Source organism: Muntiacus reevesi, chromosome 21 (assembly GCF_963930625.1).
Source record: "Muntiacus reevesi chromosome 21, mMunRee1.1, whole genome shotgun sequence".
NCBI lineage: Eukaryota > Metazoa > Chordata > Mammalia > Artiodactyla > Cervidae > Muntiacus > Muntiacus reevesi.
Window position 1 is genome coordinate 32585049 of NC_089269.1, and position 24478 is coordinate 32609526.

A 24478-nucleotide genomic window follows, 5' to 3' on the forward strand; every position below is an offset into this window, starting at 1 on the left:
AACCAGGGATCAAATTTCCAACATCCGTTGGACCATCGAAAAAGCAAGAGAGTTCCAGAAAAATATCTGTTTCTGCTTCATTGACTATGCCAAAGCCTTGACTGTGTGGATCACAATAAACTGTGGAAAATTCTGAAAGAGATGGGAATATCAGACCATCTGACCTGCCTCTTGAGAAACCTGTATGCAGGTCAGGAAGCAACAGTTAGAACTGGACATGGACCAACAGACTAGTTTCAAATAGGAAAAGGAGTGGGTCAAGGCTGGAGAAACATCACGAGAAACGCTGGGCTGGATGAAGCACAAGCTGGAACCAAGATTGCTGGGAGAAATATCAATAACCTCAGATATGCAGATGACACCACCCTTCTGGCAGAAAGTGAAGCAGAACAAAAGAACGTCTTGATGAAAGTGAAAGAGGAGAGTGAAAAAGTTGACTTAGAGCTCAACATTCAGAAAACTGAGATCATGGCATCTGGTCCCATCACTTCATGGCAAATAGATGGGGAAACAGTGGAAACAGTGGCTGACTTTATTTTTTGGGGCTCCAAAATCACTGCAGATGGTGATTGCAGGCATGAAATTAAAAGACGCTTACTCCTTGGAAGGAAAGTTATGACCAACCTAGACAGCATATTAAAAGGTCCATCTAGTCAAGGCTATGGTTTTTCCAATAGCCATGTATGGATGTGAGAGTTGGACTATAAAGAAAGCTGAGCACCGAAGAATTGATGCTTTTGAACTGTGGTGTTGGAGAGGACTCTTGAGAGTCCCTTAGACTGCAAGCAGATCCAACCAGTCCATCCTAAGGGAAATGGGTCCTGGGTGTTCATTGGAAGGATTGATGTTGAAGCTGAAACTCCAATACTTTGGCCACCTGATGTGAAGAGCTGACTCATCTGAAAAGACCCTGATGTTGGGGAAGACTGAAGGCAGGAGGAGAAGGGGAGGACAGAGAATGAGATGGTTGGATGGCATCACCGACTCAATGGACATGCCTTTGAGTAAACTCTGGGACTTGGTGATGGGCAGGGAGGCCTGGCGTGCTGCGGTTCATGGGGTTGCAAAGAGTCGGACATGACTGAATGACTGAACTGAACTGAACTGAACCACTGATTATTTCTTCTCTCCCGGCATATGGCATCCTCACATCCTATTTGCATCCCATCCCCAGTTTAGCTTGTGAAACTCAAGATATTTTTGAAGTTATAGACTGCTTTTTCAATATTAGGTTTTCCTTACTATTCCATATATAAGCAAATATTTCAAGAAGGGTGGTTAATTGATAATTGGCATCTAGGGTATCCTGTACCATTTAAGCAGTGGTATTTTTGTAACATTGTCTGTTGAGTAGACCGTATTTCATTTATGTCAAACCTTAGGAAACTAAACCTTATTTCTTAAGAGCCTGCCAGTGACTGGCACACGTTTGAAAGAAAGAAGTTGACAGAGACTATCAATATTAACTACTTAATGATTAGTTGCGGAGAAAAGTACATTCCAGCATAAGGCCTTCTGACAGCCTTTTGCTTAAATCACAGTTGACTTTTCCCTTCGGGCAAGTTTACTGCTTGTGAAATTCCTAGAAAGGGCTGGGGAGAGGACCAGAGACTCAGAAAGAAGCAGGGATTCGGGACCCATAGAGGTTTGGGGACGTTCAGGGGCCTGGAGGAAAATGTTTGTCTTAGAGGGATTCGGAAATCCGACAAATTCTGGGCACGGAGAGGCACGATGCCCTCGGGCCTTGGCTTGGAGCATCGTGGAGCCGCGGGTACGCGTCGCGCAACCTGCCGCAGGGGCGGCTCCGAAGCCGGGCCCGCGTGGCGCTAGCTCGCCCCACCCGCTGGGACTCCGGGACGGGGGGCGGGGCTCCGGAGCGGCCCCGCCTCCCGCCCCGCCGCCCCGCGGGGTCACAATGTAGGGTTAGGGCAGCCGGAGGGCGGGGCTTGGCGGGGGAGGAGCCGCCAGGAGGGGGCGGTGACGGCGGTTGAGGGACGGGAGGGGAGGGGAGGGGAGGGGAGGGGAGGAGGAGTTGCGGTGGGAGGAGGACAACGCCATTCTAGCCGGCCGCTCCCTCTGTCCCCTTTCCCTTCCCCGCAGTGGCCCGCGAGCCGCCAGCGGAGGAGCGCGCGCGCGCGCGCGTGACGCGTCCGGGCTTGCTAGCGCCCTCCCGCCCCCCAGCGTCCACCGCCCGCTCATGGCCCGGGCCGCGGCCGCGGAGCCGCGCTGAGGCGGGCCGCGCGAAGTCGTGGGGCCGCCGCCGTGGCCCTCGGTGTCCGCGCCTCGCCGCCAGCCCGAGGTGCCCGCGCACGCCAGCCGCCGTCGCCTTCGCGCCTGGCTGGCGGGGGCGCTGTCCTCGCCGGCCGTCCGCGCCGCTCCCTGGAGCTCGGCGGAGCGTGGCAGTCAGGGCCAGCGGAGGCTCGGGGAGCCGGACGCCGGCGCGGCGGGGGCCATGACCGTGGAGCAGAACGTGCTGCAGCAGAGCGCGGCGCAGAAGGTGAGGAGACCCGGCCCCGCTCCTCCGCCCGAGGTGCCGCCCTCCCCCGCCGCGGCCGGGACCTCCCCGCCGCCCGGGCCTCCGCGGCCCCAGCTTTCCCCGCGCCGCCGTCCCCCGCCCCTGCCCGCTTTGGGGGCGTCGTGCCCAGTTCCGGGCTGCGTGTGGAAAGCGGGGTGTAGTTAGCGGGTTTCAGTCCACTTCCTTCTTGCCAATTGTTTTCCTGTAACCGGCGGTGCCGGGTATTTGTTGAGCGCGACCTCACATTCCTACACTCCTCTATATGACTTCCTAATTAAACTTTATCTTCCTCGTCCTTTTTTATTTTTTAAGAAAAAGGAGTAGCCGGTTGTCATCCCTTGTGAACCCAGTTTTCTTTCCAAGACAGGAGCCTTCCAGGTCTGCTATTTTGCAAAAGAGTCTCCACCGGAATTGAGTTGCTTGTCTGGCGGGGCAGGTACAGGAACCAGGTGGACTCAATGTAAAAGTAGAGGATTTGGTTGGTTCCTTTTTCTTTCTTTTTGTTCTTTTTTTTTTTTTCCTTTTTTTTTTTTTAAATATAGAAACTGTCCCTTAAGAAGGAGACCTTTCTGGCCATGCTTATTTCAGGTATATTTTGTCCCCTAAGTTTGACCTTGTTCCATCCTCACCGTTTACTCTTGCCTCGGTCACACATTAAAAAGGTTACTCCCTTAAAAAAAAAAAGAAAAAAAAACAAACTTGGTTTGTGAAGCTTCAAATCTTTTCCATTAAGTATACTTAAGTGAGAGGTGGTACTTTTCCCCCCTCGATTTTGCTTTCGGAATCTCAAGTGCATTATCACGAATTGCACCATATCCTGGAGAGTCGTTTGCTATGGCTTAATTTTTTGGGAGGGGGTTATTGGTGTGAAAAACATTTTGGGCAAAAGGAAGACATTACTTTCCTCGTCTTGGAATTATGGTGGTGACCAGGGTTTACTGTGAAAAGCTGCTAGAACTGTTCGATTTTTCTGGGATAGTGTGAATGCCCCACCCTGTGGTGTTGATATCAGTAGTTTTTTGGCATCATTATTTCGTACCTGTGCTTGATTTTAGAATAAGGCCTACTGTCATAAAATGGACTGTGTATACTCACAGCATGCTAAGTTTTTGCTTTGAGATATTTTTAGCATTTTATGGTAGTACTTGAAGTAACTAAAGATGCTGAAGAATTTTGGAAAGCAAGCATTCTGCATTGTTATTTTAGGCACCTTGGGGAAGTTGTCTTGAAACTCTTGTGTGTTAGTTAATAGTTATTGGTTAATTTGGGCGTCCCAGGTGGCTCGGTGGTAAAGAATCTGTCTGCATTGCAGAAGACTCTGGTTCGATCCCTAGGTTGGGAAGATCCCTTGGAGAAGGAAAGGCAACCCGCTTCAGTATCTTTGCCTGGGAAATCTCATGGACAGAGACGCCTGAGGAGGTTTCTGGGGTGGCATGGGGCCATGGGGTGGCAAAGAGTAGGACACCGCTTAGCAACTAAACAAGAGTGACTGGGTTAATTTAGAAGACGTTGCAGACTGCAGTTTATTTACAGTGAAATAATCCTAGTTTAATAATGGGAGTTTAGAACAGTTTATCTCCCAATCCCCTCCATTCTGTTTTGAATACCTTGAACTTTAGTTTTTGATGTTGAGTATGTGACAAAGTGTTAATACTTAGAGGAGGATCTTGTGGCCGTAGTATACTGAGCAATATTTAGTAGGCTTGGGTTTATAGTTCTCTTCTGTGTTGAGTATTAAAGCCTTTCTTTTTTTTCTCAAAGTGGGAAATGTAGCTCATATTTTTCACATGTCAGATTTAAGCAATGGCAAAAAATCTGTGAGTTTTTTAAATTGATTTTTGACTAATGTACTTAGATAATGCAGATCTGCCCATTTCAGAGGTTTATGCATAAATTTGAGTCAAGAATCAAATTACTAAAAGTGATCTTAGCCATCAAGTCCAGTTTCCTAGTTTAATGAGTCCCCTCCTTACGCAAAGGGAGTAGTTGTTAGTCTAAAATACTATCATTTTGACACTGTTTTTAGTATGTGTCGTATCATCTCGTTGAGATTGTGGACATTTTTTAGAGCAATACAGTTGGATTTATTTTTATATTCTATCATGGTCTTTATGTATTAAAGAAACATTTAATGTGCTTGCCATATTAATATGCTGTTACTTTGTTACTCATATTAGTACTATTTTAAAATATTCATACAGGTTCAAATACTTTAAACCATCTACTTCATATGAACTGACATTAAAATCCACTAAGCTAGTAACTAGGAAGTAGACTTCAAGAGTAACTAGGAAGTGAACTACTTTAGAAGAAACAAAAGTGAAACTCTTTGTTTTTAAAATGGAAACTGAATTATTAGTAAAACGAGAAGTGTCTAGTGCATATTGCATAACCAAAATTTTAGCCTATTTTCTGCTCTTTAAAAAAGTGTTGTATGCTCATGTATAATATTAGCTTCATGTGACGAGCTATAGTCTGGTTGTTGGAACAGTTTCCTATTTTGTGAGATTTTTTTTTTCTTCCCAAAGGATGTATGATTATAATTTAAAAAAAAAAAAAAAAGGTAGCACAACACTCAGGTTTTTTTTTTTTTTTTTTTTTTTTTTTTTAAGTAGCACAAAACTCACAGGTCTTTTGTTTACCTACAAAGTAGCTTGTCACAATGTACCATAAGGCAAGGGGTGTCTTTTCTTCTGATGTGTTCTTTGCTTGATTGCTCAAGTTTGGCTCTGGCAGGGGATTGTGAGATTAAGTGAAACTGCAAAGAGCTGTTTTTCTGAGGTTTAAGATGATACAGGTGAATTGGAGTTGGCAGCAGATTAGCTAAGGTTAAGTCCTGTCATAAATTTGGTCTTGAATGTGTATATTTGGCCTTTCTGCTTGATATTTACCTGAAGTGTAGGATTCTCATCTCAGAAATTTGGTTCATTGATTCAGGTCCCAAAAGAGAATTCTTTAGGACAGCAATAAAAGGCATTCTCCCAGAGACTAGATTAATTTGAAGAGCTGTGAGCTGGATTCTATTTACATTAACTGTATTCTCCTGAGTTGAATAAAAAGAAAAAAATTTTTTTTGACCTATTTTGTTTCACCCTAGGACTTTAAACAGCTCCTTGCACATAGTTCAGGTTAGTTGCTCAGTCTTGTCTGACTCTTTGCAACCCCATGGACTGCAGCACGCCAGGCTTTCCTGTTCATCACCAACTCCCAGAGCTTGCTCAAACTCATGTCCATCGAATCAGGGATGCCATCCAACCATCTCATCCTCTGTCATTCCCTTCTCCTTCTGCCTTCAATCTTTCCCAGCATCAGGGTCTTCTCCAATGAGTCAACTCTTCGCATCAGGTGGCCAAAGTATTGGAGCTTCAACATCAGCATCAGTCCTTCCAATGAATATTCAGGACTGATCTCCTTTAGGATGGACTGGTTGCACATAGTAGGCTTCAGTAAATATTTGATGAATGAAATAAAGAGTGAGTGCTTTCTAAAAGGAATGCAAACTGCAGGGGTTATTTTAGTTCCTTAACTGAATCTCACAATTTAATATGATTGAGAAACAGTTAAGAGCTTCGTCGTTGGCACTAATGGTAAAGAACCTGCCTGCCAATTTAGGCAACATCAGAGATGTGGGTTCCATCCCTGGGTCGGGAAGATCCCCTGAAGGAGGGCATGGCAACCCACTCGAGTATTCTTGCCTGTAGAATCCCATGGACAAAGAAGCATGGCGGGCTACATACCGTTCGTAGGGTCACACAGAGTCGGACACGACTGAAGTGACTTAGCGCACATGGAGAAACAATGAAAACTTGAAATTGTGGACATCTGTTAGAATATTGGCAGTGTAGTGAAAGACTAGGATGTGGGTTGATCTCAATCCCTTTCCATGACCTCGGGCAAGTCATTAAATGCCTCTGAATCTACTTTTAAAGCCTTGAAGATAGATGATTAAATATGAGCAACTTTTTTAGATCTGAATGTTTAGTGGAGCTAAGCATGTGTTTATTCCAGACAGGGAGGATAAAAAAGAGAAAGAAGAGGATAGAGGCAGAAGGAATCTTATGGATCAACAGTCAGCTTTCATTTAATTATATTGGGGGTTAGGTGGGAAGGAAGTCACAGACTAACCAAATTAAGAGTTGAAACTTGAAAAATAATACAAGCTGAATTCTGGGTAAATTTCTTAGTTACAATAATGTAGTATTTCTAATTTAGGAATTGTCTAGAGTTATAGAATGTTCAATGGAAGGACTGATGTTGAAGCTAAAACTCCAATACTTTGACCACCTGATGCAAAGAGTTGACTCATTTGAAAACAACCTGATGCTGGGAAAGATTGAAGGGGAGAGGAGAAGGGGACGGCAGAGGATGAGATGGTTGGATGACATCACCGACTCAATGGACATGAGTTTGAGTAAACTCTGGGAGTTGGTGATGGACAGGGAGGCCTGGCGTGCTGCAGTCCATGGGGTTGCAAAGAGTTGGACACGACTGAGCAGCTGAACTGGAAGTTATAAAAATATAATATAGCATTTAAAGAGACAGTTAACCTTATATAAATCACTGTAAACATTATATAAAATGGACATTGTTTAGTATTAAATGGTTGGTTATCTTGTTATTAGCATAAGACTTGGTTTACTGAGACAGCAGGCTCCAGCTGCTTATTCCCCTTTCACTCCTTTCCTACCTAGTTTTGACTTCTATACTAAGGTTGTATCCCATTGTCTTAATGAATTTTCATTAGTTCTAATATTCTGATGGTCTGCAATATTCTTTGTATGCAGCCCATATCATTTGCAAATAATTATCATTCTGTCCTCCTCTTTGTCAATTTTGGCACCTCTTTTTCCATATGTTATTATTTTAGCTAAGAGTACTAGGATACTAGTATCCTATTACTAGAATACTACTAGGATCAATAGTAGGGCCTGTAATGTATTGTTTCATTGTAATATGAAATGTCCTTATAGTTACAAGTTTTTTAAATGCTTTGAAATCAGGTTTAGATGTTGACTCTTTATCAAATATCTTTTTTTCTTTTTTTGGCAACAACTGATGGTGATATTTTATAAGCACAATTGTAATGGATAACACGTAACATATTTACTACATACTATGTTAAGAAAGAGTGTAAAGAATTTTATAATTTCTTTTTAACTTCATCTTCCCAACCACTTTTTTAGGTAGACACTTTTTTTACTTTCACATCCTGGTTGAGGAAAAAGTATTAGAGAACTAAAGCAACATTTCATTGTTAGTGTATGTTGAGGGTGGGCTTTAAACTCTGAGACTCGGGGGCTTCTGCCATTAATCATTCATCTATATTGCTTTCTGGCTCGCGATTAGTCCTGATGCCTCAGAATTCATCACACTAAATTTTAATCTAAAAATCAGATTCTTCGTTTTTAAATGAGATTTGTTACAAGGTTTGTTTTTATATGTGTATGGGCTACTAAGATTAGCTCATACAAAGATTAGAAAGCTTTTTTTGTTTTTTCCTACGCTTTTGGAATTGTTTAGTGTAGCATTAAGTTAAATCAGTCAAAATTTGGAGCATTTAACTGTTTTTGCTCTTTCAACCTAAGTACTTGTTACTTTGAAGTTTGGATGACTGTGACTCTCATTAGGCTGACTGCTTTATTTAAAGCACGTTTTAGTTATGCTTTCCAAATTTTGGCTAGTATCTTAAAATGTTTTTCTTTCATTATTTGAAAATATTTTTTGTTTTACTTTTTTTGTTGAACTTAAAAAGTTGTTGGTTTTTAGTTTTGAAACATTCTGTTTAGAGAATGTGATTTGTAACAGTTTTAGAAATTTATTAAGAATTTCTTACGACTAAGCACATGAGGTTTTTAATAATCATGTGAAAAGAATATGTATTTTTTGAGTTATAGAGTTCTGTATATATCACATGAGCACTTAGAGTGTGATTTGAATATTTCATGGTTTTATCTTTATATCTTCTGAGCAAGATTGATGTCTCTACTTTTAATATAATTTCATCAAATTATCTTTGTATTTCTAAAGGATCTAATCTAAATTTGTGATTTTGCTGGTCGTTTAGTAAGATTTCATCATATATATAGTGATAACATGTTTAATCTTTTTTATTGCCATCTGATTTTCATTTATTTAAAGAGCTTTTTCTTCTCTTTAAATTTTAAACAAATATATTTAACATGTTTTTGTGTAATAATTAAGAGTTTTCTCTCCTTCCCTGTGCTCTCAATAAGACTGCTTAGCATATTTTTTCTTACATCTTTCTTGAGTTGATGGAATAATATGGAATAGTAATTTTAAGTGATTTAAGAAATTTTTACAATGTACTCTACGTCAAAAATGTTATTTTACTTAATTGTGTTACATATTAGTAGCTAGTAAATTTTTTTAATATATGTATTTAGATGTTTAATTTTAGCTGTGCTTTTCTGTGTAGTTTAATGCTGTTTGACTTTTTTTTGGTAGATAATTTAACTTTCTGTGTGTGTGTTCTCAGTCTTGTAGGACTCTCTGTATAAGAGATTATAAGATTTCCTCTTTGGTTTTAGAATTCAGAAATTTCGTGTGTGTGTGTGTATTTTTAACCATTCTGACAAAAATTTTGATCTGAAAACTATAGTGTTCTTCTCAGGAAAAAGATATATATTTAAAAGTTACTACTGTTACTCTATTCCATTTTTCTTCCTGCTCTGAAACGACATTATTTGAATATTAGATTCCATTCATCTCTCTGTCTTGCTTCAAATTTCATTTTATGTATTTTTTATATTCCTTTGCTCTATGTGCTAGAATAACTTTTTGCTCTGTCTAAAATTATTATTTTTGTATGCCAGTTCTGTATTTGCTTCCTTCATAAGTGATCAGATACTTTTTGTCAGGTTTGTTTTAATTATATTCTAGTTGGTTCTGAAGTACACAGCATGGAATTAATCATAAACGTTGGATCATAATCAGCTATCAGTGCCCATGTTTTCATTTATTTATGAAATAGCATATTAATCTTTGATGATAAGCACACATTGAACCCATTGTTTAAGGCAAAAGTGAGAACTTTAAAAGTAACCTATATCTATCCATATAGTCCCCTCACCCCATCCCTCTATTTTCATTTGAGATTGTAATCAGCTTGAATCCTGTGTTCATTCCCTCTTTGATTTCCTTTTTATTGCCTCTCTGATTCCAAAGGCACATATTTTTTAAATTTTAGTTATTTTAACTTTGGAAACTTTTTTCACCTTGCTATATAAATGAAATTTATGTGTATAATAATAAGAGTTTTAAAAGTTGTGTTTACAACATCTAGACCTTATACTATCTGCACTTAATTTTTGTGCCTTGATGTGTTAGGGATCCAATTTAATTTTCATTCTGTGCATGATTTTTTTGTTGTTAATCTTACCTTATTGAAAAGTTAATGCTCTCGCCCACTGAACTGACATACCATCTTTGTCTTATGTAAAAGTTTTGTGGAAAATGCTTTTTTATTTTCCCCCTTTGCTGTTTTGTTCCATGGTTCATTTTGTGAATACCATCCTGTCTTCATTGTTAAGACTTCATAATAATCTCTGTACTGAAAAAATAAGTTTGCTCTTCTTCTTTCAATGTGCTTTGGTACTTTATCTTCCTTAGATAGTTTAGAATAGTTTTACCAAGTTCTCTGAAAAACCCTGTTTGAGTTTTTTTTTCTTTTTTTTTTTTTAAGCAATTTTATTGACTCTGCAGACCAATTTGGAACTATTAACATTTTTTATGATGTTGAGTCTTTCTATCCATGAACAGGGCGAACTTTTTTTGTTGTTTTTTAAGCTCTACTTTAATATTTTTGTTGTTTAGTTGCCAAGTCATGTCCAACTCTTTTTCGAACCCATGGGCTGTAACCCGCCAGGCTCCTTTGTCCATGAGATTTCCCTGGAGCGAGAATACTGGAGTGGTTTGCTATTTACGTCTCCAGGGAACCTTCCTGATCCAGGGGTTAAACTTGCGTCACCTGCATTGCAGGTGGATTCTTTACCACTAAGCCACCTTAAATCTTTTTTACTTGGTTTATGATTTTCACAGTAGAATTCATGTACATTATTTGCCCTATATAGTTGATACTTTCCAGTAACAATATTATAAAGTGCTTTAAAATGTTTGTTATTTGTTACTGGTGTGTATGAATGCAACTGATTTTCATAGATTGATTTTATATCTAGCCACTTTGCTAAAACTTTTTCTGATTTTTTTTCAGAGATGTTTTTGGATTTTTCTATATAAAGATCGTGTAAATAATTCATGACAGTTTTATTTTTATTTACGATTTTTATGCTCATAATTCATTTTTTCTTGTATTAGGTAAGACGTCTGATAAGTGTTTAGAAGTGATGATGGTGGATGTTTCTATTCTATTGCTAATTTTAAAAGGACAGTTCTTACTTTGGTACCTGATGTACTACTACTTCTTTCTTTAGATTAAAGTTTTGTTTCTCTTTGGTTGCACAGGGTCTTTGTTGCTGTTCTTGAGCTTCGTCTAGCTGTGGCTGTAAGTTGGGGCTCCTCTTGGTTGTGGAGCACGGGCTTCTCACTGCAGTGACTTTTCCTGTTGTGGAGCGCAGGCTCTAGGCACATAGGATTCAGTGCTTGCCGCACGAAGGCTCGGGAGTTGTGGCAGACAGGCTTAGTTGCTCTGCAGCATGTGGACTCTTTCCAAACCGGGGATCAAACCCGAGTCCCCTGCATTGGCCACCAGGGAAGAATGGTACTTTCTTGGGCATGTACATAGCTGTTGTAAGGTATTGTTACATGGTTATTCAGAGTGATTGTACCTTCCCATCAGGAATGTATGAGAGTTTCAGTTGTCTATATCTTTGTAACAGTGTTATCAACTTTTATATGTTAGCAATTTTAGTAAGCAGTGGTACTTCATTGTGGTGTCAGTATATATTTCCCAATTGTGGTTTTGAACACCTTTTTATGTGCTTATTGGCTATTTTTTGGATGATTTTTAAGTATTGTTTCTCATATATTATTCAGGTTTACATTCTCACAGGATCAGCAATAACAAAAGCTACTTATTTTTCGAAGTCTGAATATGGCAAAAAAGTTAAAGATGTTCCCAGAGGTAAAAACATTTAGGGGCCTGGTGGCTCAGACAGTAAAGCATCTGCCTACAATGAGGGAGACCCGGGTTTGATCTCTGGGTGGGGAAGATCCTCTGGAGAAGGAAATGGCAACCCACTCCGGTACTCTTGCCTGGAAAATCCCATGGGAGAAGCCTGGTAGGCTACAGTCCTTGGGTTTACAAAGAGTCGGACACAACTGAGTGACTTGACTTTACTACTGTATGCTTACAAAACAAAGTGAAGTTACAAAATTTTTCCTTCATTTTGTATTTTTTCTAATAATGCCTCATAAAAAGGCTCCCTGCTAAAGAATGAAAAGCCTTTTCTTCTTCATGCCTCAAACTAACACCAAATTAATCTCTTTATTAATTGCACACAAAATAATAATATGCTGTCTATTTTGTTCCGTAGGGTACAAAAATGCTTTCACATTGTAGTTGGCTTGGAAGTTTGGAGAGAATTTGGGGTACCAGTGATGGGGTGGGATGAACTGTGGACAGGTAAACAATTAAGCAGAGAAAGACGTTTCTTATGGTTTTTGCTCCATGTGGGAGCAAGACAGAAGAGTAGCTTGTTTTGAACTAGAAGCTTCTTATTTATTGGGTTTTTGTTGGTGTTGTCCAGCTTGGAAGTGGGTCATTTGGGCTGAGTGGCACTAGCTTTGAAGGCAAGATTGACTGTGGAGCTGAGAGCTAGATCCTAGGTAGAGAGGAAGGATGTGGGAGAGGAGTATGGAGGGAGGGACCAGGAATGAAGAACCATTAGTGGCCAGGATCTGGTGCTGTGCTTATACCAATGTGAGAACCAACCATACACTTGCATATACACAAGTTTATGCATCATCATTTGAACCAGAGTGCATGCAGAATCAAATGTCACCTTTCTTTGAGATGGAGCTACAGAAACAAGCTTGGGCTGGGGTATGTGTCTTTCTGTATCCTCCACGGAGGCCTCTGAGCTGGTCTTGGCACTTCAGAAAGAGGACCCCTGAAGTCTTCCCGCAAGGCTTTAAAGAAAGGCTTTGGGTCAAGACAGGGCCAAGGAAAAGCGTTGAAAAGAAATCAGCGTCAGTCCACTGCCTCAGGTCTAAAATGACCAGTTTGGGATGGAAGAAGGAGCTTTCTGCGCAGGCCTCCTGGGGTTATGAACTCTGTTCTCATTGCTCCATACAGATTCTAAGAACTGAATTCCAGACTTCTTCCCCAGTGGGCTAGGATTTCAAGTTGGTAATAAAACTGCAGAACTAATACAACTGATTATTTCCATTCCTGCTAGTGGCTTCAGAGCGAGGGCACCAGTGCATCTGAGCGTTTTAGGCTGCAGTGGGGTAGAGAAGGTAGCATATGAGCATATTTGGTGGTACATTTATAGTTATGAACCATTAACCATTCTAGTGTTGATAGGTTAATTGGTTATCTTTTTATATGTTTATGAACCATTGTTTTTTTTTTTTTCCTGTGGAATTCACATTTGTTTCTGGATGTTTGGGTGGTGGGAGAGGGAGTTGTTTTACTTCTTCCTTTTTGATTTGAAGGAATTCTTTATAGTTTAGATACTACTTTTTCCCTCAGTTTACATATTTTGCAGATTCTTTTTCCATTTTCAGCATTTTTCTTGCTCCCTTTATGTTGTTCTTCCATGAATAGGAGTCCATTTTGATTTAATCTCATATGTAATTCAGTTCAGTTCAGTCACTCAGCTGTGTCCAACTCTTTGTGACTCCATGGACTGCTGCAGCACGCCAGGCCTCCCTGTCCATCACTAACTCCCGGAGTTTACTCAAACTCATGTCCATTAAGTCAGTGATGCCATCCAACCATCTCATCCTCTGTTTTCTCCTTTTCCTCCTGCCTTCAATCTTACCTAGTATCAGGGTCTTTGCAAATGAATCAGTTCTTCCCATCAGGTGGCCAAAATATTGGGAGTTTCAGCTTCAGCATCAGTTCTTCCAATGAATATTCAGGACTGATTTCTTTAGGATAGACTGGTTGGATCGCCTTGCAGTCCAAGGGATTCTCAGGAGTCTTCTTCAACACCACAGTTCAGAAGCATGAAATTCAGTGCTCAACTTTCTTTATAGTCTAACCCTCATATCCATACACGACTACTGGAAAAACTATAGCTTTGACTAGGTGGACCTTTGTTGACAAAGTAATGTCTGTGCTTTTTAATATGCTGTCTAGGTTGGTCATAACTTTTCTTCCAAGGAGCAAGTGTCTTTTAATTTCATGACTGCAGTCACCACCTGCAGTGATTTTGGAGCCCCCAAAGATAAAGTCAGCCACTGTTGCCACTGTTTCCTCATCTATTTGCCTTGAAGTGATGGGACCGGATGCCGTGATCTTAGTTTTCTGAATGTTGAGCTTTAAGCTAACTTTTTCACTCTCCTCTTTCACTTTCATCAAGAGGCTCTTTTGTTCTTCATCGCTTACTGCCATAAGGGTGGTGTCATCTGCATATCTGAGGTTATTGATATTTCTTCCGGCATGGACATACTTCCATGTCCAGTTCTAACTGTTGCTTCCTGACCTGCATCTCCCGGCATGTCCCGGCATGGACATATTTCCATGTCCAGTTCTAACTGTTGCTTCCTGACCTGTATACAGGTTTCTCAAGAGCAGGTCAGATGGCCTGGTATTCTCATCTCTTTCAGAATTTTCCACAGTTTATTGTTATCCACATAGTCAAAGGCTTTGGCATAGTCGATAAAGCAGAAATAGATGTTTTTCTGAAACTCTCTTGATTTTTCAATGATCCAGCAGATGTTGGCAATTTGATCTCTGGTTCCTCTACTTTTTCTAAAACCAGCTTGAACATCTGGAAGTTCATGGTTTATGTACTGCTGAAGCCTGGCTTGGAGAATTTTGAGCATTACTTTACTAGCATGTGAGCTGAGTGCAATTGTGCGGTAGTTTGACATTCTTCGGCATTTCCTTTCTTTGGGATTGGAATGAAAACTGACCTTTTCCAGTCCTGTGGCCACTGCTGAGTTTTCCAAATTTGCTGGCATATTGAGTGCAGCACTTTCACAGCATCATCTTTCAGGATTTGAAATAGCTCAACTGGAATTTCATCACCTCCACTAGCTTTGTTCATAGTGACGCTTTCTAAGGCCCACTTGACTTCACATTCCACGAAGTCTGGCTCTAGGTGAGTGGTCACACCATCATGATTATCTGGGTCATGAAGATCTTTTTTGTACAGTTCTTCTGTGTATTCTTGCCACCTCTTCTTAATATCTTCTGCTTCTCTTAGGTCCATACAATTTCTGTCCTTTATTGAGCCCATCTTTGCATAAAATGTTCCCTTGTTATCTCGAATGATGTATGGGTCATGTTGGAGAGGTATGACAGATTTTGGCTCACTAATAACTTAGATGTAACCAAAATTTTAAAAAAACTATCAGAATAACAAGGTTAACGTAATTTGACAGATGGTAGTGTTTTATAGAAGCTAACTTGGTATTTGCAGCTCCAAACAAGGAAAGTAATGTATATGTATCAGCATTATTCTTACAAAATATGGTTATTAAACATACAGAATAGATTTTATTGCTGTTGTCATCTACATTCCATCTGTAACCTCAGTACTTATTTGATGGCCTTTGTCTTAGAGTAGTGTCCTCAGCCTTTTTGTTGTCAAAAATCTTCAGAGATGTGCCCCCAGGTTTGATCATAATATAAAACTTTATTTTGCTGTACTTCAGTAAATGTGTTATACTTATTCCAGTTTCTCCTCTGAACAGGTTTTGTGATTTAGTGTAGAGCGGAATAGACTTGTTACAGTTATACCTTACTTTTAAGTTAATGCCGAATACATATTATTTATTGAAACTTGCCAGTATTTTGCTATGAGCACGTCTTAGTGCCTTGATAATCAGGAGGGTGGGATACTACTGAACAGTGTGATTACTGCTTTTGCAGACACCATGGGACAGTATTGTTGTACTGGAGGAATTATTGCATTCTAATTATTGCCATCTCCCTTAAGAGTTGTTGAATTTTGTTGTGGTGATGGTTTCAGATCTTTTTGAGTGTGCTGCCAAAAATGCTTAGTATTTAAACACGTACTACAAACACAGGGAAGTTGAGAATTGATGGGTAAGAAGACATTAGCAAGTAGGCCTAGGTATGGGCAAGGTTTTTGTAAGCTTGTCAGCTTTTGCTGTGTATTTTCAGTACATATATTTAAAGTATTTACATTTGGGCTATACAACATACTAAAGTTTGGTTGCTAATACCACAGACTGTGTTTACTTAATTGTAGGAGTTTTTCAGGGTTTAGTCTTTGGTTTTCTGCCTTCTACTTTGCAAGCTTTGAGTGTTTATGTAATTTGTCATTTGTATATGTTGATTACTACCAAATTTGTATTTTCAAAATGATTTAAATTTTTCACCCTCACATAAACTCTTGTTTCAAGGTTTCAATTACTTTTTTACTTTTCTGCTTAGATATCCAGTTATCTCTTATGATCACATCTATCCATTCATTTATTCTTTGTTTTAAGCAGATAGGTATAAATAATGCACTGTAAAATGGCTTACAGTTTGGTGGTGGTGGGAGCCAGACATGCATGCATTATGTTAGAAGGTAAGTGACGCATATGGAGCTTCGCTGGTGGCTCAGACAGTAAGAGTCTTACTGCCGTGCAGGAGTCCTGAGTTCAGTCCCTGGGTTGAGAATATTCTCTGCAGAAGGGAATGGCTACTCACTCCAGTTTTCTTGCCTGGAGGATTCCAAGGACAAAGAAACCCGTTGGGGTGCGACGGATCCTGAAGAGTCAGACATGACTGAGCGACTGATGCTTTTACTTCTTTCTTTAAGTGAAGTATGTACAAGATATATACAGGCCGAAGGAGAGGATCTAAGAACAGGAAAGACCTCACAGAGGAGGTGATGTCGAAGATGTATAGGGAGATGGATGGTATCATTTGAAGCAAAGAGAAGTCCATGAGTAGAACAAACAAAACAATTTGGTGCCTTGGTGTACCTACAGGTAGCAGGCTGGCTGTGGTGTAATGCTCTCCGGCTGCTCCTTCCTCTCATCCTTATCCCCTGGCAACCTAGGATTCAATTCTTTAAGTCTGTGAGTCTGCTTGTTTTGTGAATAAGTTAAATGCAATGTCTGTTGTATATTTTTAGGCGTTTTTTTTTTTTAATCTAAATGAAACAGTGAAAGATTAAATAAATATTTAGTCTCTTCCTTGGTTTCTGCTACAGAAATTTGCTGTCTTTTGTATGCTAATGAGATAACTCCTGGGGGGCTAGATTGCTTCAGGATGGGGGCTGTACCTCAGAAAAACCACTATGATTAGAGCCCACTCCCCTGTCCAAGGAGGAAAGAGGGACTAGAGATTGAGTCCAGCCACCAGTAGCCAATGATTTAATGCATCATGCCTACGTAATGAAGTCTCTAGTGCCTTGTACACTTCTAGTAAGTGCTCAATAAGTGGTGGTTCTAAGAAAAAGCTAGCCATATATGGTTAATTTCCCCCTTCCTGATTGTTTTTGATACTTCTCTCTTAAAAATACAGAATTGTATCATTAATATATTATGCGAATACCAAAAATGCTTTTAAGGAAGTTGATTGTATGAGTAAGAGTCCAGTTAGGACATAGAAACTGCACAGTAATGTGAACGGGGAAAGTTTAATACAAAACAGTAGTGACTAGTAACAAATGACAAAGTGTTATTTGAGTTGTCATTTAAAGAACTCTAAAGAATAGAGGAAGAAATACGTTTGGGAGTGGTCTCACGGAGCCCCGAGACTGAGATTCACTTCTTATTGAAGAAACTATGATTGAAGCCTATGATTGAGGACATGTGTGCTGAGGTGCTAGAGCCTGGACACTTATGTAAATGACTCTTTTATTGGCCTGGGAAAGAAAGTGGTATAGAGCACATGCTTTATTAAACCTAGCGGTATATCTAGAATACTGCAGTTTCTAATAGTCAATAGTGAAAGTGTTAATGGTTCATTTGTGTCCTACTCTTTGTGACCCTATGGTCTGTCCATGGGATTCTCCAGTCAAGAATACTGGAATGGGTGGCCACTTCCTTCTCCAGGGGATCTTCCCAACCCAGGGATCAAACCCTCATCTCCTGCATTGCAGGCAGATTCTTTACCATCTGAGCTACCAGGGAAGTTCAGTCAATAGGATGTACTGTATTTGTAATTAGGATGACCAAATACTGTATTTGTTTTAAGGAATTGTTTGTGACACATAGAGCTGCTAGGAGTTATGTGGTATTCTAGTTTGAAAGTTCTACTTAGAGCATGCTAATTTTGCTATATCAGTATAAGGGATTTTATTTTTGGACTGAAAATTAATAAAAAGATTTTTAAGTACAGAAACCAAGAGATACACAAAGATTTAATTGGACAAGGGAGAGATATATTAGGAATCAATCAAATCATTAGCATCAAAAACAAGTTAAAGATACACTTGATTTAAACTGTAGAGATCGCAGTTCACAGATACAGTTTGATTCATGAAATGTGGGTTTGTTTACCCACATTTTCCAGAATATAGGCATTCTAATTTAAAAACACACTGTTCCAAAAGATTTTGCAAGTTGGGTTTTTGTAACTCTAAATGCATGTTCCCATAGAAACCATGTTTCATGGTATTAGATTATTGTTTGGCCTAGAAATGTATTTAACTCTGTGTGAACTTAGCTATCACTCTGGGTCAGGAAGATCCCCTGGAGTAGGAAATGGCTATCCACTTCAGTATTCTCGCCTGGAGAATCCCATGGACAGAGGAGCCTGGTGGGCTACAGTCCATGGGGTCACGGAGAGTTGGACATGACTTAGTGACTAAGTACTCACACACAAAACAGTATATTTGGGGGGAACTGTTTAGCTTCTAATTCTGTTGCATATCTTTTGTCTGCCGGTTAATAAGGATGGAGGATTCTCTTCAGGGCATGGACATCATGCAGATGTTAGGTTGGTTAAAGGGCTGCAGTGGGGTATGAACTCTGAAATGAGGAATGATGGAAACATTTATTGAGGATGAGCAAAGTATCTCATTTCTTCACCTTATTCTTTTTTTTTTTTTTTTTAAGATTACATAATGCTTAAGATTGTAGATCTGGATTCTATAAAAACGTGGGAAAAGACTTTAAGTTCAGAATTTCTGGCATTTCTAAGGCTAAATGTAAATAGTGAAGAATACAAAAAGCATACTTTTAGATTTATACATCCATAAAAGTATGTGATTCTTTTAATGCTGAAGTTTTGTTAACCCAAAAAGATTGAGATGAACCTTAATTCTATGGTAGTAGAAAATAAAAGATACCACATCTCTTTTTTAGATTAATATGTAGATTATTTGAATTTGGAAATTTCAACAGTACTGTCCTGTACACTCCCCTTCAGGCAGGATGGACATCACCAGAACTGGGCAATAAAGCCTTCTGTGGACTTCTTGGTGCAATGTAGCGGAGTGTAGAAAGTTTGCTGAGCACCTGGCTGTGATTTATGCGTGCTTCTGGTCCCTTCTCCAGTTATTAGTTTGTACTTCTCTGCTGTGGACGAGCTCAGGCCCTGTGAGGCTTACTCCGGTTCACCCCTGCAGGCTGGTTTTCATTTATTTGGTCCATGTTTGTTGTGTTCCTACCGCAGGCCGCACACCGCACTACCTAGCCCCCAGGAACAGTGACGAGGGGAACATGCCCTGTGTTCCCTCCATGGAGAGCCCGGCGATCAGCCATTGTGTGTTACTACAGTCCGTGGTCAGTGTCAGAGAAACCTCTGACCTGAACGGAAAGCAACTGGATATCCTCAGACCTTTCAGTTAGGGAGCAGAGTAGTACTGTGTAGACCCTGACTGGAAGAGGAGGCGCAAGAGGGAAACCAGTGTAAGGTCAAGCTGGAAGTAGCTGGGGCATGTAACGGGTCCTTTACGCTGTAAGAAGGATCATACTGTAGGTAAGTTCCTCAGAGAGGTCGTAGAATACTATACATGAAGAGAAGTGAAAGGTTCTCATGTTGTTCTCCTTAAAATTACAGTTTAAAATACAAGACTTATGAAATGAAGACTTTTTTTTCCTTATATATCTGGCTAGAGGCAGCTTTGGGTCTTACAATGAGCTACATGAAGGATATATTATGTACTTGAAATTATCTGTCAGTGAACTTTAAAATGTTTACCATTTGGTGCCTAGCAATGCTAATTCTGAAATTTAAGTCGTGTGATTCTGAAGTTGATGAATGCTTTGGAATTTTTATCAAATTGTTTTTTTTTTTTCTTAGAAATGTTTCAAGTTTTATTTTAGAGGTTCTTAAGAGAGTTACCATTTTTCCCCCTGAAGATGGAAACCTTTCTTTTCTTCCTTTTGCACTAAACTGTTTTATTTATATTTAGAAATTCAGTCAAAGGAACCAAAAACTGACTTATGAGTCACTCACCTCTTAACACAGAAAGCTTTCCTGCCTCGTGGTCATCAGTGCTCCAGTTTTCTTACACCACTATCAAAGTGTTTTATGTCAACATAGTAAAGGATTTTGGGACTGAGTATTTACTTTTTACTGCATTTTTAATCTCCAAAATCAGATACCATGGAGAAAATGTGGGAGACACATGGACTATGGAATTTGAAAAAGTAGACAATCATTTCTGCATTTGTTCTTGTTAGTCTCTTAAATATGTTATTCATTATAAGATGAGAGTGATTTTCTAGAGGATTTGTCATGTGTGCATGTGCGCACATATTATTTGAGATTACATACTAGAAGCACTTAAAACAGTCTGGCATGATGCAGCAAGAGCATAATAAATGCCTCTATTCTTTTTTTTTGCCTTAAGTCAGTGATCCTTTTTTGCATTTTCAAGAAGTTACACCAATATTAAATATGCTGTAGTTTTAACGTAAATAGATTTAAAACAGACCCAGTATTATATAGGATCAACAGGGGAAGGAAAGAATTCTGTGAAACACTCTGATCCATACTTTATATTGAAGTTACTGATGCCTTCTTCTCCTTGAAGTGCACAGTACTGGATTTTACACGTAATAGGTACTTAAGGATATCGTCACTCAGTAAAAATAACATCAAGGAAGAAATCTGAAGGCCTATATGGTCTTGGCTTGTTCACTTCCTGGTTTTTGTGGTGTTTGCAAACCATTGAATCTCTTTGAACATTGTGTCTTGCCCTTCAGATTCAGCAGATTCAGAAGGTTACACCCTCCTCCTTATCCTGTTCAGTTCAGTTCAGTCGCCCAGTCATGTCTGACTCTTTGCGACCCCACGAACCGCAGGCCTCCCTGTCCATCACCAACTCCCGGAGTTTGCCCAAGCTCATGTCCATTGAGTCGGTGATGCCATCTAAGCATCTCATCCTCTGTTGTCCCCTTCTCCTCCTGCCCTCAATCTTTCCCAACATCAGGGTCTTTTCAAATGAGTCAGCTCTTCACATCAGGTGGCCAAAGTATTGGAGTTTCAACCTCAACATCAGTCCTTCCAATGAACACCCAGGACTGATTTCCCTTAGGATGGACTGGTTGGATCTCCTTGCAGTCCAAGGGACTCTCAAGAGTCTTCTCCAACACTACAGTTCAAAAGCATCAATTCTTCGGCACTCAGCTTTCTTTATAGTCCAACTTTCACATCCATACAAGACCACTTGAAAAACCATAGCCTTGACTAGATGGACCTTTGTTGACAAAGTAATGCCTCTGCTTTTTAATATGCTGTCTAGGTTGATCATAACTTTCCTTCCAAGGAGCAAGCATCTTTTAAGTTCATCGCTGTGCAATCACCATCTGCAGTGATTTTGGAGCCCCAAAAAATAAGGTCAGCCACTGGTTCCACTGTTTCCTCATCTATTTGCCTTGAAGTGATGGGACCAGATGCCATGATCTTAGTTTTCTGAATGTTGAGCTTTAAGCCAACGTTTTCACTCTCCTCTTTCATTTTCATCAAGTGGATCTTTAGTTCTTCTTCACTTTTCTGCCATAAGGGTGGTGTCATCTGCATATCTGAGGTTATTGATATTTCTCCTGGCAATCTTGATTCCAGCTTGTGCTTCTTCCAGTGGAGCGTTTCTCATGATGTGCTCTGCATATAAGTTAAATAAGCAGGGTGACAATATACAGCCCTGACACACTCCTTTTCCTATTTGGAGCCAATCTGTTGATCCATGTCCAGTTCTAACTGTTGCTTCCTGACCTGCATACAGGTTTCACAAGAGGCAGGTCAGGTGGTCTGGTATTCCCATCTCTTTCAGAATTTTCCACAGTTTATTGTGATCCACACAGTCAAAGACTTTGTCATAGTCAGTAGAGCAGAAATAGATGTTTTTCTGGAACTCTCTTGCTTTTTCGATGACCCAGCGGATGTTGGCAATTTGATCTCTGGTTCCTCTGCCTTTTCTAAAACCAGCTTGAACATCTGGAAGTTCACGGTTCATGTATTGCTGAAGCCTGGCTTGGAGAATTACTTTACTAATGTGTGGGATGAATGCAATTATACTGTAGTAGATAAGAAATTTATTTAAAGAAGACCTCAGCTCAGAAAAGGAATTCTGGAGATGATAGTCTGTTAGGTCCACTTTGGATCCAAAATCATTAGTCAAAGAAGAGAGAACCACATGGCAGGGCATTTTTGGTTAAGGATCAGGTGTTTCAAGGACTAGAAGTTTGGTAAATAAGAAGATGCAGACTTTGAAATGAGACCAGGTTCTTAATCACAACAGAAATAACAGCAACAAAAATCATAAGATTGTAGGAAGTGAAGGTGCAAATTTTCAAAGATAGAAAAAAGCACAGCTGGAAGATACCAATAACAAATAGGAAAACTTGACAGATGAGGTGGTTTCTCTTCCATAAACTTAGAATATTCTCATTGCTTACCTCTAGTGATCTTGTTCCCACTTCTTACTTAGTTAAGAAAATTCATTTACCTTTTCTTTTTTCCGCTCATCCTTCTTTCCCACCCTAATCCTTTTCATTGTTTCACTTGCAGTCAAAATTCATGAGATCGAGAACCATGCTAGACATCATGCAGCTGAATAATTTTGTTAGGTTAGCTGACATTATTGTGAAGAATGGACAAAGTGCACCAAATGATAACATTTTAGATTTTGCTTTTCTCTATAAAATACTCTTATATGAGTGTTCTTATTGTATTTACTTACAGTCACCTATCACTGTAACAGACCACACCAAAAGTCAGTGACATCCCAAGTATTACCTTGTTCAGACTGGTTGGTTGGGGTGGCATTCTCCTGGGGACAAGTGGGCTACCCCGTTGTTCTTAATGAAGTGCACGCGTTCAAGAGGACAGGCCCAACCGTGCAAGCAGATTTCATGTCTGCCAATGTGCCGCTGATGAAAGCTTGTCTCATGGCCGAGCCAGCCATCCGTGCGGCAAGGAAATACGTTTCTGAAGCTTCAGTGTTTTGGCCATCTGATACAAAGAGCCAACTCATTGGAAAAGACCCTGATGCTGGGAAAGATTGAAAGCAAAAGGAGAAGGGAGTGGCAGAGGATGAGATGGTTAGGTATCATTACCAACTCAGTGGACATGAATTTCAGCAAACTCCAGAAGATAGTGGAGGACAGAGAGCCTGGAGTGCTGCAGTCCATGGGGTCACAAAGAGTTGGACATGACTTAGCCACTGAACAGCAACAGCTAGTGGGAGGAAGTAAGAAGTGGCAAAACGTGTGGATACAGAGATGGGGGAAGAATTGGGAGTCTAATGCAGGCTTTGTAAGCTTTTCTGAGTTTTACATTCTTTTTACATCTTACCTTGTATTTGTTAACATAGACACACACACTGTTTTTGTAATCTTAGCTTAATATGATTTAAGCTTGGCTTAATACGATTTGTAAAGATTAACTTCTATATAGATTATATATTTGCTGTTTAAAAATACACAGTTGTTTGTTTAAATTAAACCATGCTTCTAGGCTCATCTGTATCAAACTCAAATATTTGAGATGCTTACTAAAAATGAAGATCCCGTAGCAGATCCAGATGCTTCTGGAATCACAATCTCTGGGAGTGGGGCCTGGGAATCTTCTTTATTGGTAAATTTATCAGGACATTGTCTTGTACATTACAACTCGGAACTTCTTCGTTAGTGGAAGGATATTTGCATTGTTTCCATTCTAATTGCATTATAAATAATAGCCAGCATCATTTGTACAAGTGATTAATTTATTTGGGGTATTCAGAAATCTTTCCCTGATAAACAATTGAATAATTTGCAGTTGAGGAAAATTGTATTCTGTGTAAAGAATAGGGTTTGTAGTACTGGTGTGGGTGGTTACAAATAAGCTTGTAAAATCTTTCAAGTATTTTATGTTCACTAAAATAAAATGTTGAATTAGATAAAGAGAATTTCTGTATAATTTGTATACATCTTTAATTTGTAATGTTGGGTATTGTGTAAGTTAGTTGTGGTTCCATTGCTTGCTACTGATAATTTTTAAATAAAAGTAGAAAAGTTGACATGTCTAAAGAGAATTTTACTTTTCTCATATTTCAGCACTCTAAATTCAGCAGTTCAGTTCTTTTATTTAACTATTTTGTTTATATGACCTTTGTTCATATACCTTATTATGTATTTTATTTTTAGTCTCAAGTTATCTCTGCTTTTAGTAAGATTTTATGGAAATTAAAATTTATTGATGTCATAGCAGATACTGCCAGTGGCTGTTCAGTGTACATACTTAGTTCTTTTCTTTTTCCTTAGCAACAGATTGAAGTGGAACTTTTGCCTAATTGAAAAATACATTTCTCAACCTTCTTTGCAACCATGAAGGGCCGCATTACATGACTTTGTTCTGCTCAGTGAATGAGGCACATGGGGCTTGTTAAAGAATGGAATCATTTAGCAGACACTCTT

The 24478-nt window shown here is 39.6% G+C and overlaps 1 protein-coding gene across 2 annotated transcripts in view; it reads left to right on the forward strand.

Annotated features, from left to right (window-relative positions):
• The first annotated feature begins 2078 nt into the window (after positions 1-2078).
• Positions 2079-24478, forward strand: part of USP25 (ubiquitin specific peptidase 25) — a 157262-nt gene continuing 134862 nt past the window's right edge. The window contains exon 1 of one of the 2 annotated variants that reach the window (XM_065913813.1): positions 2079-2497. In XM_065913813.1, the coding sequence (XP_065769885.1) occupies positions 2453-2497 (45 nt within the window). In that variant the 5' untranslated portion in view covers positions 2079-2452. The remainder of the gene's footprint in view (positions 2498-24478) is intronic. The other variant, XM_065913815.1, reaches the window with a different exon arrangement.